General features: G+C 40.7%; 1 protein-coding gene across 3 annotated transcripts in view; it reads right to left on the bottom strand.

Annotated features, from left to right (window-relative positions):
• The window catches only part of ADGRB3 (adhesion G protein-coupled receptor B3), a 629874-nt gene that overhangs the window by 318875 nt on the left and 291640 nt on the right, over positions 1 to 19359 (bottom strand). For all 3 annotated transcript variants that reach the window (XM_081140889.1, XM_081140888.1, XM_081140890.1), the window contains 2 exons: positions 15203 to 15397; positions 2722 to 2790 (listed from right to left, as the gene is read on the bottom strand). In XM_081140889.1, the coding sequence (XP_080997015.1) occupies positions 2722 to 2790; positions 15203 to 15397 (264 nt within the window). The remainder of the gene's footprint in view (positions 1 to 2721; positions 2791 to 15202; positions 15398 to 19359) is intronic.

The raw sequence follows: 19359 nt of genomic DNA, 5'->3' as shown, positions 1-19359 counted from the left end.
TCAGTCATTAAGATATATGAGGCTTTTAATTTTTTTTTTTTTTTTTACTTTGGAGAAAGCCAATTAACTAACAAGTGGTCACCTCAATTAGCACGTGAATTTTGGATGAAAGGTATGTGACAAATTGTGCTATCAAGTCCTCTTACTCGAAGACTAGTTACTGTTCACCTTGAGGACACGCCTGCAACGTGCTGTATTTGCCGGGCTGTATAAGAGGGTGAGGTTTCTTTCTGTCTTTGCATTCCCTTAGCAGGTTGCCTGTGACCCATCACATGCAGGTCTGGTGTAGTGCTCATTCAATAAAAAAATAAAACTGCTTCCTTCCTCTCCTGCCTCTGTGGAGAGGTTTCCTAGGTTGGCAAAAGATTTTGTTTTTAGTTATGCTTTCCCAGCAGCAGTCCAATGTCGCAGAGCAGAGGTTGGTAACCTTTCTGTGTAAAGGGCCAGACAAGTGAACATTTTAAGCTTTGCGGGTCAGGGGGTCCCTGCTGAAACAACTCAACTTTGCCCCTGTCTCACCGAAGCAGCCATAGACATTACATAAAGGAATGAATGGGGCTATATTCCCAAAGTTTATTTACAAAACATCTGCCAGGCTTACTGGCCGAGGCTTGCCCGCTCCTGCTATAGACACGTGGATTTTCAGTGTAACAAAAATACAGAACATCGTATCACGACTGAAATTAAAATGGCTTGTCTTGACTGTCATGGACTTGTCTGTGCCAATCACAGTGATAGTGCACAGAATAGGACAATGTAAAGTGCAGTCTGTTTCTCCACTTTAGTATACTGTGTTTTGAGTAGAATGCTGTAACTAAATATACTTTAATCCTCTACAACTGTGGCTGATGTGCAGCAAACAAGTCCTGAAATGACTCTGAATTTTTTTGTTGTTCTAAAGTGTAATATTTATTGGCAAAAACCTTCTGTTGTCAATGTTCACTGTTGCTCAGCTAGTTTCCAAATGCCTGTATAGTTATGTTTTATATTTTATTTTACTCTAACATAAGATAAGGGGACCCACAAGGGAAGAGGGACTATCTTTGGTGGATTTTAAACAGTGCTTGTTTCCGAGGAGTTCACCCTTTGTGCCACAAAGTTGGAGACTCATTTGCCATGTGGCTGCATTTATGAAAACACCTTTTAGTAAAAGCTACAAAAATAGTTGTTTTAATTTCAAATGGTTATTTTAAAAAAGCATTAAGGATCATCACAAATGAAAAATAAGTAAAAGATAAAACTATATGCCCTGGTCAGTGTGGCTCAGTTGGTTGAGCGTCGATCCATGCACCGAAGGGTCGCCGGTTTGATTCCTGGTCAGGGCACATACATAGGTTTTGGGTTCGATCCCTGATCAGGGTGCAACCAATTGATGTTTCTCTCTCACACCTATGTTTCTCTCTCTCTCTCCCTTCCTCTCTCTCTAAAATCAATAAACATATTTTATAGCTAACTTAAAATCACAAGTAAATGGAAGGATTATGGATTCAGGATTTTCCATTGCTGAGTTCTGTCACCATTCATCATTTGCTCAAGTTGGGACCTCACAATAAATACCATCATCTGATGAACTGCAGTCTTATTCTCAATAGGGTATTATACACTTGTTCTAAATATATCCATACTTAATAGTCTCCAGCATTCTCGAAAGATGTGCTTAGCCTCTGCAGCAATATTCTGAGGAAAGACACCATTTTATTATAGTGAGTGGATGAGGCCCTCCTCTTTAAAAATGCCAAGGACATATATATAATTCAAACTAGTAGGAAAGGATTCAGGGTCTTAAACTAAGGGGAGATTTTTTTCTTGTTATGGCCAGAAGCACAGAATTGGTACCTGATAATGAGGTGGACCCACACTGGACTATTTTTAGAGCTCCTATCATAATAGGAATAAAGGGCATGCTTTACTCCTGGAGCCCAGAATGTGATTATAAAGGCAGAAGGGGAGAGACGGCTCACCTGAATCTCAGAAAATATTCTTATTTTCAAAAATGCATTGTTCCCTTGAATTTTTAACAAGGGTCAAGTAGAAAACTTACAAAAAGGTTAACATTCAGGTAAATGAAATTTTTACAGGATTGTAAAGAACAGTCTTAACCTCTAACCCACTTTTCCTATAATCTAGAAAAAAAATGTCATTAACCAACCATATGTCAGTATTGCACAAGGGGCAGTGCAAAGCATTTTAAAAGAATAGCTGAACCAATAAGGCCACTGGCTACACTGGCCATGCATAGAAAGAGAAAAAATAGCCAAATTTTTCATTTAAATGTTTTAAATGAGAATTCATATTTACAACTCTTGGCTTTGAATCAAAATGCACATCTGTATATGTGATGCAGATTATATGTAGTGTTATAGTAAATGCAAATGATGTTACTTGTTAGTGCACCACGATTTGTTTGTAATATGTGCTTTTACATTTGTTATTTTTACCAGTCTGTAGATAGGAAAGAAACTGATTGATAAGGCATATAGTTATTAAGTATTAATACCTTAAAGTTATAAATTACTTAAAACTGATTGGTTTTCTCACATTTAGAAAGATCATTCGTTCCATTGATTGTTATGATAAATCACTTGTTTTCTGTAAAATTAGTATAATATAATCTACTATGACTTTTACGTTCTTGGAATAGCAAGCCATTAATTTCTTCACATATGTTTAAACTCTATTTAGCCAACTTCACTTTAAGCTGTGAAATAACTCCAACCTTACCTGCTGTGCATCTTCCCATTTTTCTTTGTTTTCTTCATCTAGGAGGTTGCTAACTATTTGAAAGAAGTTCTGAAAATTAAATTAGATAAAGGTTTAATGTTACATGAGAGAATATACTTTCAACAATATCCATCTGGTCTGATTTTCTGATGAGGGTATAAACACTTTGCAATATTGCTGTATGACCCTAACACATTATTCTAGAAGATCTCTGAGGACGCTTTCTCAGCACCATAATTCTAGAAATTCTGCATAACTTTACATATACACCCTGAAGACATCAGAGTAGGTAAAACACTTATTTTCACACACAATAATGTGGTCTATTGTAGGCTTTATTCCATCCTGCCATACCATTGTATAATTATTCCTTAGAAGTAAGTTTTATTGCTTCTCTAATAAAAGTCTTGCGTTTGTGTTATGACAAGTTAACTGGTTAATTGTGAACTGTGCTTGCTACTTGCATTGCTGCCTCAGTGAGCATTATAGTGAAGGCGACACCCATGGGCATAGCTGAGGCAAGGAGGTTTCCTCAGTTGGATCCTGGCTCTGCCCTTCCTGGTTAGTCTTCCCTAAGGTTTACAACTACCTGTTTCAAAGATTACGTGTAATTTCCCAAGTACCTGGTACTTAGCACATGGTACCTGCTCGATAAACCTTGGCTATTTTCAAATTGCCTTCTTTAAGTCTCTGCTTCTGCCAGGAAGCCACAGCAGAGGAAGGAATAGATGCGGTAACATGTTCGTACTGGAGTCCAAATCCTCGTATCACCCTTGTCCTTAACTAACTGTTGAAGACCCACTGGCTTGACCTTGGTCTAGCAGCACCCAGATGAGTTTTTTATTTTCTCTTAATGTGCAGACAGGCACGCTTGGCATTCGCTTTTCATTCCCAGTGTCCACACTGCCAGGGAGTGGGGCTCAGTTCAGCTGTTAGGATTGAGCTCACACATGGGGAGTGTCCACCAGAGAGACCCCTCTGTCCTCTCACACTCACAGTGTCTCCAGGGCACAGGAGCCAGGACAGGAAAACCAGGGTGCCTGTGGAAGGTGAGCAGTGACTTGGGGTGACAGGAGACCTAGGAAGTATTAAGTGAATCCATGACGTTTGTCTTAAACTACATAAACAGTAGCCCCTTGGTTGGGTCCTCAGAGGCTCTTCCTACTGGTCTATATGTAATTGAGCAGGAGCACTGCCTCATGCTGATACATTAGCTCAGAAAAGGACTCCCTCGAGGGGGGAAATAATTACCATTTTTTAGCCTCTCCAGTTTTCCTCTCTATCTAGCTTTTCAAAACAGGCTTTTATTCTAATCCCAAGTAAATTCAGCTGGGTGTTTTTAGAGGAAAAACAAAGCTGCTTCATTTCTCTTCTCTTGAGGTTTGAAGCTGTTAGTATCTATATTTAATTGCCCTATTTGTACTATTTATTTTAATAGTTTCTGGCAACCACATGGTTGAAACATGTTTTGAGTCATAACCTCTATAAAAGTTACAGAATATTTTATACAACTCTTGAAAAAAACTGCAAGTCTTTTAGACCCATTTTCAATTCATTTAACCTTTTTGTGCTACTAGCCATTTTTTTCTCACTTAAAATTTCCTGGTTGGAGTGATAACATTTTAAGGGCTTAGTCCATTGAGCTGTAACTTTACCTATGGGCAGAAAGAATTAACCTTCAGAGTTCTCCAACTGCCTAAGGCTGGTTAACTCAGGAGGGGACCTGGTGCTAATGAGGCAGAAGTTGCAGATTTCGTACCTGTACATGCATCAGCTGTGCTGAGGTCCACGACCGTGAGCCGTGTCCTAACCCCTGCCAGCTTTCATACAAAATGCGTGCTGCTGCTAACAAGAGACAGCACAAGAGTGGGGAGCTATTTGTGTCAATGCATCTCCGTTTCTGGGAAAACACTTCACAAAAAAACGGTTTGCCGACAGCGGGTCAGCGACTGCGCTGCGCATGGAGGCCAGTGAGCTCACATACAATTTCTGATCAGAATGAGAAATTCAGAGTTCATTATTTTTAAATCAACAAAGGGCATACAAAACACACACAAGTGATTAAAATTACATTCAACTAACCAAAAGAGTGCAAGAAATGTTTTTTGTATCATTTTCTAAGGCCGATAAATTAGACTACCGTATCAGCGTGAGAAAATAGTACAGAATACACTTCTCCTTCTACCTCCCTGTTCGTCAGATGTGGGGACGATCAGTTGTGGGGCGATGCAGGGGCACTGTGAGCTGGGAGGAGGGGGTTGGGAGGCATTTAGGGGAGACAGTATTTCTTTTTCATCATTGTATTCTCAGCACATACAATGCCTTGTCCATAGCAGGTGTTTAATAAGGTCCCAACTTAAAAGAAATGCAGTCATGTGCCACATAACGACACTTTGGCCAACAACGGACCACATATATGACGGCGGTTCCATGAGATTATAATGGAGCTGAAAAATTCCTGTTGCCTAGTGACGTCATAGCAATCCTAAAGTCATAGGGCAACACATTATTCACATGTTTGTGCTGACACTGGTGTAAACAAGCCTACTGCTCTTGCAGTCATATAACAGTGTAGCACATGCAATTATGTAGAGTACGTAACACTTGATAATGATAATAAAAACTATGTTATTGGTTTACATATTTACTATACTATACTTTTTACTGTTATTTTAGAGTGTACTCTTTCTACTTATAAAAAAATAAGTTTGCTGTAAAAGAGTGTGCCACGTTGGGCCGACAGCAGCCTCATACATCTCACGTCTCTTGATTGCATCATTTTCTTTTTACTTAATTTAATATCGTGCTGTTCTGTTCACCGTGACCCCTGAGCATTCACACAACAGTGAAACCATCTAATAACGCATTTTTCAGAACATATCTCCAGCCTTAGGTGACACATAATTATAATGAAGTTACAAGGTCAGTACACCTCAGGTTCGCCGACAAGACTCAAGCACCATTCCTTCGAGCTGACCCTGCTCCTAATCTGTCTCATGCACACTGGAAAAACTATATATGTGAATAGCAATTCACTTTGACATTTGCTCAAAGGTCAGACTGGTAGATAAACAGAGCAGAGTCAAACACAGTATTTTGAACAGGGGACTCAGCCATTTGACTGAATTTTTGAGGAAAGAATGTAGCAGCTTCCATGGCAACAGATCCACTACTTGCTAAAATTGTTTAAGAGCATCACTAATTGTGGTGATATCTCCTTTTGATAACTCATACATCAGGTCACTTTTGTCAGCTCTTGAGTTGCCTGTGACGGTAGATTTTTGTTTTGCTTTGTTTTGGTCAGGCCTGATCTCTATGGCCTAGACTGATTTGAAAAAATGGAGTGTCCTTGGCAGAGTCTAAGTTTAGAGCTTGAACTAGGCAGCCCTGGTTTAAAGTTTCCCCAACATTTATGAACTGAGTGGTCCTGGGCTAATGTTGCCCACCTATATCTTACTTCTCTAACCTGTAAGAGATGATAATAGCTGTTGTGAAGCTTGGTGCTAATTCTTAGCACAGTATCTGACACATACTAAGTGCTCGATATATGGCAGCTTCATGATTTTATGCCCTCTCTCTTATCTTTTTTATGACTGGCTGCATGATTTGTCTTTATAGTCACATTATGGCAAATATGCACCTGTAAGGTTGCTATAGACTTTCACAGCCAGAGGCTCTCTCCAATCCTCTTTTATAGCCAAGTCCTCTTTGGGCAATATGTAAAGCAAGAGCTGACTCACCTTTAACTTCAGGGCCTATAATTTGTTCAGCTGAAAACTGCCCCTCCTAAGAATGTATTCTGCTGAAAGGGGTTTTCAGCGTCGTTATCATAAAATACCTACTACGTGAGAGGTACTGGGCCCAACAATGATCGGGCACAAAGGTCAGGAGGTATGACTCTTTGCTTTTTCTTTGCAGGAAGTATTATGAAAATCGGTGTAGTAAATGTATGTTATAAAGAGAAGCATGGGTGTTTCTGTCACATTCAAAGTGTAATTCCTGGATTGTATGATGAGACTAAAAGGACACTCTCTTACATGAGAAGCGGTAAATAATTCTTTGTACAATGTCTGATTGCTTCCACTTGACAAATTTCTCATGAACTATATATAATTTTCTATAAATATACCAAAGCACGTCATAGCGTTTAGCTTTTTCCGAACTCTTTGTGGAAACAGAGCTGTAGATTAGGCTAGTGATTGAAGATATCTGAGGCCCCCAGATGTGCTCTCCTCCTCTTAGCCCACCAGCAAAATCCTTGGGCACTGAGAGACAAAGACAAGCCCTAAGGAATAGATTTAATAATGTAGAACTAAATGTTATAAGACATGGCGGTAACCCTGACTAGACATAGAGAGGAAGACAAGAAAAGCTTAAACTGAACAAGGAAGCAGGGACAAGCCACTAGGCCAAGGATGAGTGGTGCAGAGAGGTCGTTGATTCCTCTCCAGAGCGGGTGATGGCTGACGGCCATGCAGGATCCAGCCCCTTCCTACCTCTCCCAGCCTAAGGAACTACCCTATCCCCTACCCCGTGCCCTGCTCTCTCTGCTCCAGATCCATCTGCACCCCAAACTCCTTTCTGCCCAGCCTCGGGACCTATCTGATGTTCCCTTCCTCGGACCGCTCTACTTCCCATTTTTTACTCAAATAACCCCTTTCTGTTTTTCAGGCCTAGATTTATATGCAATTTCCTCTAAAAGGCCTTATCAGATCGCCACCCCGCTATCCCCAAGTATCCTGGGTCTGCATACTTTTTTCCTGATTTTAATCAGTGGAGATTTTAATTTTTCATTTCCCAGTATCCTTGTCATTCAGGCTTGGCAAACAACCCACAGAAAAAGGCAACAGCCAGAGCACAGAAGTAATGAGCCATGAAAACAGGACGTGAAGAGACGGGTTCTGTCCAGCACAAGGGGCCTTGTCCTCTGTTCTGACAGCGGCTTCCCCAGAGGCGGGCTGGGTTGCGGGACAGCCTCTGACTCCACTCCACCTGGACACCGCGCCCAGGCGCCGCAGCAAAGCCACCACGTCTACCCACCGATGAACTGCCCCTTCCCTCGGAAGTGAAAGGGGGGGAGCGGTGCAGGCAGCCAGCGACTGTGCAGCGCCCGCTTACAGAGCGACGGGACGAACGTGCCGACTTGCAGCCGCACTGCGTAGAGTTCTTCTAAAGTATATCACAATTTTTAATTATGATGCGTTAGTATGATGACCGGTTGAGGGCTTTTTTCCTCCATCAGGCTATCATCTAGTTGGGGTTGCCTGTATTTTGCCCCTAGTGCACAGCATAAAAAACAGCACAACATACACACAATATTTCCATTGGATTGCACGTCTCCATATGGCCAGGGGCTAGGCATTGAAGGGGTCTGAAAAACACCGGTTACCAGTCTCCACCTCATTTGCTGCCTCCTCTCAACACCCTCCCAATGCCACCAGGGTTCTCACGAAGCCTAAGAAAGGAGCCATCGCACTTATTTTTACAGCTAAGAATATTAGTTATCTTGAGTAAATACGGGATCAAACACTTCTTATTTAAAATAGAATTCTGATGGCTCAGGATGCACAGATACATAATTTTCAGAAGTTGTAGGTTTTAATTAATGAAGAGAAAGCAGCTGTGGATGTCTGACCCTGGTCCTCAGGTTTAGACCCAGCAGCAACCAAGAAAAGGGCCTTCTCTTTCATAAATACAGCTCATTCTTTGACAAACACGGTGAACTTTCCCTGTGCATCGCTACCAGCAGCCCATCCCTGAAAGGATGCATTTGATAGTATAAGTGCTGCTTTGCTCAGCAAAAGAATGGCATAAGGCGAGTTTTAGAAATACAACCCTGGTTGCCGAAGGGAAGGAGGTGTCGGCAAAAAAGAAGACTGGAGAAGGAAACGTGGTTAGGAAAGTTTACTGAGAGCCCAATGTAGCGATTCTGAAGGCCTAACGGACAGCAGTGAGTGTGGGAAGCAAGAATGGATCTACTCCTTTGAGGAGTGTTTACCGAAAATCCAGCACCTATCTGTCCTGTTCTAAGTGCTCGGATACAACTGTGAGAGAGACACACGAGAGTCCCTTCCCTCAGGGAGCTTACCCTCTAGTGGGTAAAGAAAGGCAATACATAAGTTAGTAAGTGCTAACGATAAGATGATTTCAGAGGGTGATACAAAAATGAAATAATTTGTGGTGATAGAGAGTGGTCAGGGAGATGTGTGTGTGTGTGTGCGTGTGTGTGTGTGTGTGTGTGTGAGAGAAACTGTTTTAGGCCAGCAGGAAAGACATTTCTAAGGAAGTGCATCTGAGCTGAGAACAGAGAAATGGGAAGGAGGCAGCCATGGGAAGACTTGAGGAAGAGAGATCCAAAAAAAATGGGAGGAGAGAGTCCAAATTCCCTGGGAGAAGGCGATAGTCTGGACGAGTTTAAGAAAGAGAAAGAAAAACAATTTGGAGTTGTCTTGAATAGAGGGCTGGATAGGATGGGGGAAGGGAGAATAGTAATACAAGATGAAAAGACAAGCAAGGGTCAGATAAAGTGGGGCCTTGATCCCATAATGGTTATATGACATGAGTTTCATTAAAAATAAAAATCTAACTTTGGCTGCTGAGTGGAAAACAAAGTGCAGAAGAGGGAGAGTAAAAACAAGGAGATCAGAAAGTAGTCTGTTTTGTTTCTTTGAGGCCAGGGAACCATAGGAAATCATAAACACACCCAGGTTACAGATTAAGGCATGGCTAACAGATGACCAATTCCCTGTGATCTGGCTGTGACTCTGCCTCATAGACTCCTATTCATAACAGCATACAGGCATGAAATGGAGCAAGAGTAACATTATTACACAAATAATCCTGAGTTTGCTCTAATTTTTTTTTTTTATAAAGCTAACCAATCCCTAAAGAATGCTTTAAATTTTTTTGGTAACAGGTGAATAGAGAAAATAACTCACAATTAACCAGGACAAAGAGTCACTATACTATGGTTTAGATCTTTTATCCAGAATACCTGTCCAAGCAGCATATCAACTGGACATGGGTAATTAGAAACTATCAATGATTCAGGGAGACAGGAGATTATAATCCAGGACACCCCTAACAGGTGTCAGAGCCCAAGATATATAAAGAATATGACTCAGAGACAAGAAACTGAGCCACTGGAAAAGCAGAGGATAACCCGAGGGGACAAGAGGATTGGGGTATGGAGGCTGGATAGGTTAGCAGTGGGATCCACAGCAGGCTGATGACCTGAACTGATCAGAGAGCTCTGCCAGCAGGGCTAACTGTCCAAGCTTGTCCACTGCAGCCTGCCAGATCTAGAAGAAAGTGAGAGCAAATTATGGAAGTAAATATTCCCTAACATTTCTTAGTTTAGGGGCAAAAAGCCAGTCTTTAAGGACATCTATTCTTCTTCTCTCAGTCACAAATCTGACAGAATCTGACTCATTTTGAAAACGACCTGAGAACATCAATTGATCCAGGAATCCTTCACACTAATCACATTGATCTGTGGGATTTCTGAATAGCTTGGATGGACAACTTTTACACAGTGCTGCCAGTCTCTCCAGGCTAAATTGAGGATCAAGGGCTTTAGCTAGGGACAGCAGACTGGGGTCTGCTTTGAGGTGCAGAGGACATGGGAGGCTGCGTGGAAAGTAGCAGCAGCCAGTGTTCAGTGCTTTGGGGCATGAACTTGGTCTTGCTCTGGGGGGTCCTCATTTGAAAATAAAAAGCCAAAAAATTAGTGAAACTAATATAATTAAATATGCTAAATGATTTCCCCCCAGGGGCCTGGCAAAGCTATACAAACATCATAACTCAGGATAGCAAAATCATCCTCAAATTCAGACAGGGGATGCTTCTTAAGTCAGGAATGAGGTAGTGACCCATCACCCAAGTCTGGGCAGGCCTGGCTGATACATCAAAGAGTCAGCATGTGCAAGAAGCATGTGTGCATTACAACTTTACCCATGGCAACACTATGGGCAGAAGCCATAGCATGTGCTTTCCTCTTTGCTAAAGGGAAATTCTCATAGTCCTTCAAGATTCCGTATTCTGAGCCACCAAATCCATTCAGTTGAAGCCCTAAACTCTGGGACCTCAGAACGTGTCTGTATTTGGAGGTAGGGCCTTTGAAGAGACAATTAAGTTAAAACGATGCTGCAAGGGTGGGCCCTGATCCAATCTGATGGGTGTCCTTATAAGAAGATGATATTAGGACACATAGTTACCAGGGGCAGGCTCACAGAGAAAAAAGGCCACCTGGGAACAAAAGGGAAGGGCAGCCACATGCAAGGCTAAGGAGAGAGGCCCAGGAGAAACCATCTTGGACTTCCAGGCTCTAGAACTGTGAGAAAGTAAATTTCTGTTATTTAAGCCACCTAGTCTGTGCTATTTGTTATGGCAGCCCTAGAAAACTAATACATCCCACATTAATTTTGTTTTAATCTTCACCTGAGGATATGTTTGCACTAACTTTAGAGAGACGGTAAAGGAGAGAGAGAGACTGAGAGAGAAACACTGATGTGAGAGAAATAAATCGTCTCCCATATGCGTCTTGACTGGGAATCTAATCCACAACCTTTTGGTGTATGAGACAATGCTTCAGCCAACTGAGCCACCTGGCCAGGTCTCCCCCAATAACTTTTTTAAAAGAGAAATCTTTGATAATAAATTGAATCACAGGAGAAAACTAAACTACCTGTGCATTGTGCTAATCCAAATCTCAATACTTTCTTGACTCTGAAGGAAATAATGGGGGTTTCTAAAAGGACAAAACTACCTACCAGATATTTTATATAGTGTTTTTGAAAAATAAAACCACAACCATTTCTTCACATCCCATGGCATTTCCTAGTTGATAGGCTGCACTATATATATTTGTAAAACATCTTTGCCATTTTCCCTCTTCCCACCTGACTGCTGTGCATACTTTGTACTCTCCCATGGAGACATCTGCTAAATTCTGTTCATGGTAGGGTACTCATGTTGATTTGTGAAACAAGATTTGTTGCTTAATATCTCACCCATTTAAGGATGTTATTTGGCATTGAATTTCTCATTTTCACCTTTATAGTGAGGGCAAGGTTTAAATACTGACAAGAAAGAGGTGTTGTTTGTACAAGGCTGTCTCTACCACAGAGAAACAACAGGGGATCCTCTCAGGCTGTTAAACACTGCAAACAGCAGCCATTTAAGACTTGGAGCCATTGTCAGCTGGGTGTTGTGGCTCTGTTCAGAGCCTGGCTCCCACTGAGCCAGGAATCCAGTTATTGATTTAAGCCATTCTCCCCAGCCACGAACTCTCCAACTCTCTGCAGTGTCGGCCTCAAGGACTGATGCTTCTTTTCCGACTCCCATTCTCCTGGACACTCTCCCCCGCCCTTCTCCTCTGTAAGAAGTGAAAAGGGAAACAGCAGTGCCATACTTTCTTAGTTGATGACATGAGAAGCATTTGACCTTCCTTTCTTGGCAGGAGAGCTACCAATATCCACACCTGCATCAGCCGCAGACACCTGCGATCTAGAGCTGCTTCGGGCTCTTGTTCCATCAGAGAACTAACTGCTCGCCTTCTGGATAATAAGAGCTACAATTTTTGAGAACTTACTTTATACAACACACTGTGTAATTTTTACTTAGATCACTTAATCCTCACACTGGCACTATAAAGTAGGTAATTTTATTCCATATAATGGAAGAGAAAATTGAGTCACAGCGAGGTCGAGTAACTTGTCTAGCATCACCTCTCTAACAAGAGTCAAAGTCATGACCTGAAGGTCAGGATTCTGACTACAGGACAAGAGCACTTCATCAGCACACTGCACTGCCTTCCTTACCTCCCCGGCTATGTCAGACGGCATTACCCTTCCAGCCTAAAGACTGCTAATTCTATAAAGGGAAGCAAATGCAAGCAGATTTGGAATTCAAGATGAGTGTAGTTTATGCCATATTAACTGAGCCAATCAGAAATGCCCAGAACCCTTGGAAAATAGGAAACTGAAGTTTAAGATAGAGGAGGTATTAAGGAAGGCTGTACACTGGAGTTCAAGCAAAGACAATAAATATATATATCACTTGTATAAAATGTTTGTGAAAAGTAGAATAAAGGAGTCAAAAAGTTCTCCGGAATTTCAGAAAAGAGAAAGATCATTTTCAGATGGAGTTCAGGGCTTGCTGGCCCGGCATTCAGAAAGACTTGCTAGAGTTGGGCCAGGATTTTGATAGGTGGAGATGGAAGAAAAACACCCTAGAAGAGGAAGACATGGCAGGTGCCTGAGAGGCACCAGTAAAAGACAATGGGAAGAAAAATGCAGCTCCTGCTGTGAGCGTGACCCGGACACCAGCGTGCTCAGAACTTCGGGTGTATGCGGAGGGCTGACGAGAGAATATGAAAGTGGAGGGACCTTTTCTGCTGGTGCCAAGATGACAACAGAATAGCTGGCCAAGTTATTCAGTCAGACCAGCTAATGCCCATGGCCAAGCCTTTGGGCAAACTAATTGCTCATCCAGTCCATGCACTCTAATGAGCAGTTTAATCAAACTATCTTCCCCCCAAAACCTGGTAATCTCAATTGCTTGAGTTTTAGCACCTAAAACCTTAAAGCCCTACACTCTCGAGAGTTAGAAGAGGTCCTAGAGGTTATTTAGAGCACCATTTGGTCTGATGTTTCAGCCGTGAATGCGTGTCTGAGGAGTTTTGAAATTACAACTTTTGTGGCAAGGGCTTCAAATGGCATTTTTTAATGTAAATGCTAATGAATAGAAGTATTTCAGAACTACAGGGAAAAGCTGTACTTGGCTTACTTTACTTAGTTTGAAAATTAGGAAACATTCTTTGTGAAGGAAAAAAAGCATCTTTAAAATGCTAAAATGATGGTAATCTTCCCACCCCACCTCTCAATGTATTTTTACAATTAAAAATGTATTCCAGGCCGTGGCCAGTGTGGTTGAGTTGGATGTTGTCCAGTTCACCGAAAGGTTGCCAGTTTGATTCCTGGTTAGGGCACTTGCCCAGGTTTCAGGCTCGATCCCCAGTAAGGGGCATGCAGGAGGCAGCCAATCCATGTTTCACTCTCACATCAATATATTTCTCTCTCTCTTGCTCCCTCTCTCTTCCTCTCTCTCTAAAAATCAATAAAAAATATATTTTAAAAAAGTATTACAGGACACTGGTGATATGACATAGAATGCAGCTCCAATAATTGTCATAGCAGTTACTTTCAGGAGATATTTAATTAATGTATATGCCTCTATACAAATCAGAGTATCAATATTATTTATGAATGATTCCATAATTCCAAAAAGCTTTCATTTCTTCTTTCTCTCAATAGCTGATTAAAACAAAACAACAATAACATAAAACACACAAAACAAAACCTGCATTCTCCAAGTGAAATGGAGATAAAACTCCCAAATGAAGAGTCGGCTGGAAGAAAACCGCCTGATCTGGGAGTTTTGCCAAACTTTTACTTTAATGAACTTTATGCAGAGATACAGAAAGGACATTATGCTGGAAATGCTGAAATCAACTCAGCTCTCTTGGCAGGAGTACATTTTAGCCTATAGCACAAAAAGAGTTAATCTGAAATGCAAACTAGGATGGCATGAAATGCTTTGTTTGCCATTCAACAAGCTTTGTTTTAATGACAAAGGCAATCCTGAAATTGGGTGAGTACTTAAACTTTATTGTGGAGGTAATTAGGCTGCTCTAGAAGTCTTCCATGATAAGAAAAATACGCTGTGAGGAGTTACTGAATTTCTGATTTTCTTATCCAGAACAATTCTCTATTTGCCTGGTATTTTCAGGTAATCGTTCCACAAAATTAACTATGGCCTTCCCCCTTCTAATAGCAACACCCCAAACCAAACTTAAAGTATGTCTTCTTTGCGTGTTATAGTTAATGTGCTTTCATTATGCTTAATGTACTTTTTCTTTTAATATTTTTATTGATTTCAGAGAGAGGAAAGGAGAGGGAGAGAGAGAAACATCAATGATGAGAGTCATTGATCGGCTGCCTCCTGCACGCCCCGTACTGGGGATCGAGCCCGCAACCCGGGCATGTGCCCTGACCGGGAATCAAACTGTGACCTCCGGGTTCGTAGGTCGAAGCCAACCACTGAGCCACACTGGCCAGGCTTAATATGCTTTTAATAGTCTCTTATGGCAAGATGGTGATATTAAATGTGGAAATAGAATATCCATGATGCAACCTTGAATTCTCTATAGCGCCTTTTATCTAATGGCTCAAAACACTTCCCACACATTCTCATTCAGGATCTCCTTGAAGTGTATTATGAGCATTTTATGGTTGAGCACACTGGGGTGTAAAAAGACTAAGGGAATCGAGGTCATTTCCAGAGCTCACACTAAGCACAACCTGGAAGTTTCTCCAAGCAGGAGTGAGCGCTCTTTCCCTCCTGGCTGCACTGGCTTCTTGGGGCCAAAAACTGATTGCTTTTTCACCAGTCTTTTCCTTCATGGGATCGCCTCCCTTACCTGTACACCATCAGAGGCAGGGATGTAACTCGCCCTTTTAAACGTGTCTGTCACATTTCTGAGGATTTCCACAGACATCAGAAGATCTCCTGCATAGAAATTTTTCCTCTGAGTTAAATCCAACAGTGTCTTGGTCACCTGGGACATTCCGTCACCTGCCAGCATTCGCTGTCCCTTAGCAAGGTGTTCTTTAATCTGGATGGTCAAAAGAACAGAATGAACATCAGAATCTTCATTACTATTTCTCTACAGATCTTCACCAAACAAATGTATTTAAAACTGGAGAGTCAACTTTAACATAGCTTTGCAACACTTGGGAAGATTTTAAAACTGTAAATTGTGTGTATCCCACACTCGGGTGACTATCCAGCATGCAGAAACTAATGAGTATATATACTTTATGCTTGGGCAGGCTTGACAGACTTGCCTTTATCTCGTTCTCAGAGCACACAATTCAACACATTGGAGAAGGGTATTAACTTAGGTTTTTAAGTGAAGTAAAAATAAAAAATACTTTTGCATGTGGTAAACAGGGAGATTGTTTAGTAAGGTGTGGTCAGAGACGGGAGATTATAAACACTTCAAAATTTCCATTTTTATTAAGCAGTCTAGCTTAATTTTTGCCTTACCTCTTAAACACATCTTTCTATAACAAAAATTAAGTTGTCACCAGAACATTTTAGCTTTAGAAAATATCTCTAACTTTAGAGGTCTACTATGACATGACTGAAAGCTAGATTACTTTAGCTTTATTTTAAAAAGAAATAAACTAATAACAAAAATAAGACAACTCCCCCAAAAAAAACAAACCCACAAAAAAACTCTCAGCTAGGTCTTTAGCAGAACAAACTATTAAGATGCAAGGCTTAAATTAGTTTGATGGCCAGAGGAATAGGCTTGTTTGTCAACTTTCATATTTGTTTATCTTACAGTTCAAGGAAAGTAAAGCATCTTATAGTGTGAAAGAATGGTAAAGTCAGGAAGGGTAAAGTGATAGCAAGGGTCTTTGTTTATTAAAGGCTAATCCTTGTCACCCCATTGCTAAGTTTGTGATAAAATTAACAAATCAAAAGATCATGAAATAATCAAGAACACACCAGAGAAATACTGAAATAGAAAGGGTAACGGGTAATGATTGTAATGATCAATTTCCCATTAGGAACTGTGCCAACAAATCCTGTAAAGAATGGCAATAAATCTAAACTAATCCCAAAAGTTAGGAGTTTTCAAGAAAATGTATTTTTAAAAATATCTTGCGGCTTCAGATATTTTACTTTTCTTTAGTCTCTAAAGCTCTGTTTAAAAATATTTTGGTAAAGTAAAAATCTTCAGACATACTCTATTTCCATTATTATGCTAAAAGACAACCTATTTAGGTAGCTTATTTCTTCCCATTTTCTTCTTTCATTTCTGTCCCTGTCTCTCCTCAGCGACAGCCATCAACCACTGACTAAAGCCCAAAGGATTGGTATGCCATCCGTGATCAGCCTTTGCCTATCTCTTCTCTAAGTTTCTGATAAATATTTGCAATTTTCTGTTCAGGTCATGGGTTTGATAACTTCATGTGTCCACACTGGCTATCCCAGCCCCTCCCTTACATCAGCGCATGTTTATGCACCCCTCAGATTTAGTCCTGGTTCTTCTAAATATGTAGAAAGCCAGTTAATCAACTCCCTTCTCTGTGCTACCTCTTCTCTTACATATCACTGTACCACACTGAAACATAATCATTTGCTCATATGTCTTTCTGCCCCAGTAGTCCTTCTGAACCTGAGGGTAGGTTCCCTGCCTTACTCACAGCCTTAGGACATAGCACAGTAACATCTGTGAGAGTTCATTAAATTTTTATGTCTTAACTATACCTTTATGATATAATACAATGGATGGTGTTTGGAGGCAGTAGTGCCCAAGTTTTTATTTAAACTTTGTAATTTATCATTTATATAACTGAATCCAAAGGAGACTCGGCATGTCTCCTCTAAGATCTGAAAAATATGCTTATCTGGTTAAAACATTTAAAACATCATTTTCTTAATTCAAAGGAAATCACAAGCCTAAGGTAATTAGCACAAGCTACTGAATAACAGGGAACCTTCCTGCCTCACCCATGGTCTGTGTGCCCTACGTGATCCAGTTCCTGGGCACATAGAACACCTTTCCCCTCATTCACTGTGCTCTAGTTTCTCAGGGGTTTTTGTTTGTTTGTTTGTTTTATCTTCATTAACAACATTAAGCGCATGCCTGTCTCAGGGCCTTTGCACTTGCTTTTCCTTTTGCCTGGAATAGTCTTCCTACAGAGACCCATGTGCTTCTTTGTCACCTCCTTTGAGAGTTCTTCCCTCCCTATCTAATACGGTATCATTGTCATTCATCTTACCCTTGGTCACTGTGCTGAACCTACATTGTGCTATCTACTTCTTGGCTTATTTATTTATTTTTGCATCTCCCTTCCCCACTCCACCACTAGAATACAGGTCTTGAGAAGAAATGTATTGTCTATATTGTTTACTCTTATATTCCCAGCACCTAGAGGATATACTCAATATATTGAACAGACTGAATGAATGAATTTCTATGCTCACATCAGGTCACAGAATTAAGTTAGGTACTTGAAAGCTGCCTTAACTCGCTCACCAACATAGCCCATAGCAAACACTGATATCAAATAGCATGAGAAATACCTGGCTCAAAGAGATAGTGCAGCTTCTTGGCTTGAAAGTGTCTGGTTCAGTGAAGAAAGTTTTAAAGTGAAATGAAGTTAATTGGGTCTAACCTAAAAAAAAGTCATCAAATTCAGTCCTCAGTTTCGTGCTAGCAATGCAGATCCCAGCTGTGATGCTCAAAGCCACAGAGGACTTAAATGGCTCACCATTAGGAAGAGAATAGCAATGGCTGCCAAGGTAAACATCCTCTGACTACTTCAAATCAGCTCTGTATCTATTTTGGCAACACATGCCCGTGAGGGACCTAATTTGCTCAGATCAAACAAAAGCATCACAATTCTAACTTGAATCTTGAGGAATAAAACATTTAGACTGTTTTCTGTTTGTAATAAAAATAGTAGCAAAGGCACTGGATGGCTCAGCTAATCAGAGATAGGAAAGCCAGTCTTTCACTTCTGGGTCGACATCAAATGTGGCCTCCATCAGTAGTAAATTAACGTCATTGCCATCTGACAGCTGCCTAGCAGGCTTATGTGGAATGAGCTGTTCTCAGTCTAGTTCTTTGCAAACAGGTGCACAAATCACAACACCAGCTCTCACAAATGGCATTAATTAGCATCTTTCCTGGCATTGTTGGTGGAAATCACCCAGAACAAATACCTTGAAATAGCTTTATCCACTAGTGTAGACTATTGGTAGCAACTATAAAGTATATCAAGAGCGTTCGGATGAGACAGCTATCCATCCAGAACATACTTAGTTAATTAAAAATTCTACTTTCTTGATCTCCCTTACACAATATAAGTGTACTGTAAAATGTTCTTTTCTTACAATATGCATACTTTTTTCCTAGAATGACAAATTCAGGTGTATCTGCAGGTCTCTTTTTCTCTTTTCTGGATCATGAAGAAGTAGAGTTCAGTTTGAGTTTGTTCAACTTATTTTTTCTCTATTTCAAATTGTCCTTTATTTGCCTTCCACCTCTCTTCCTTTGTTTCTATCTCTATGATTCAGCTCCACGGTTATCTCTATGATCTGAACCCCATCCAATCTTTCTTCTACAATCCTTCCCTCTCTCAAAAGTATGGACTGATATTGTATACCTTATTTCAATACCAACTTTTCATATTGCTACAGCCTTTCAACTATTGTCTTCTTTCTGATTCTCTTCAAAATAAAAATCAGAAGTATGAAATTTTATTTGAATCCCACAAGTAGTTAAGTTGCAAATTAAGCTTGCAAATTATCTACTAAGCCTTCTCTCTGGGCATCTTACTAGTGTATTTATGTTTACAGAGCAAATGGGGTTTTAAAATCTGGATTAAGGTTGTGGTTCTACTGTTTACGAAACAGCAACACTCGGCAAACCATTTGCCTCTTTCCTAGGATCCTTTGAGTTGTCTGTAAAAAGAAGCAAATGCCATCACATGGTTGTTATAATGGGTTACTGCAAAGATAGAGGTTAAAAGGGAACATTCAGTGATGGTTTTCCTT

Source organism: Miniopterus schreibersii, assembly GCF_964146895.1.
Source record: "Miniopterus schreibersii genome assembly, chromosome: 6".
Classification (NCBI taxonomy): domain Eukaryota; kingdom Metazoa; phylum Chordata; class Mammalia; order Chiroptera; family Miniopteridae; genus Miniopterus; species Miniopterus schreibersii.
Note: the sequence above shows the minus strand (reverse complement) of the source record. Positions and strands in the feature narration are given on the sequence as shown.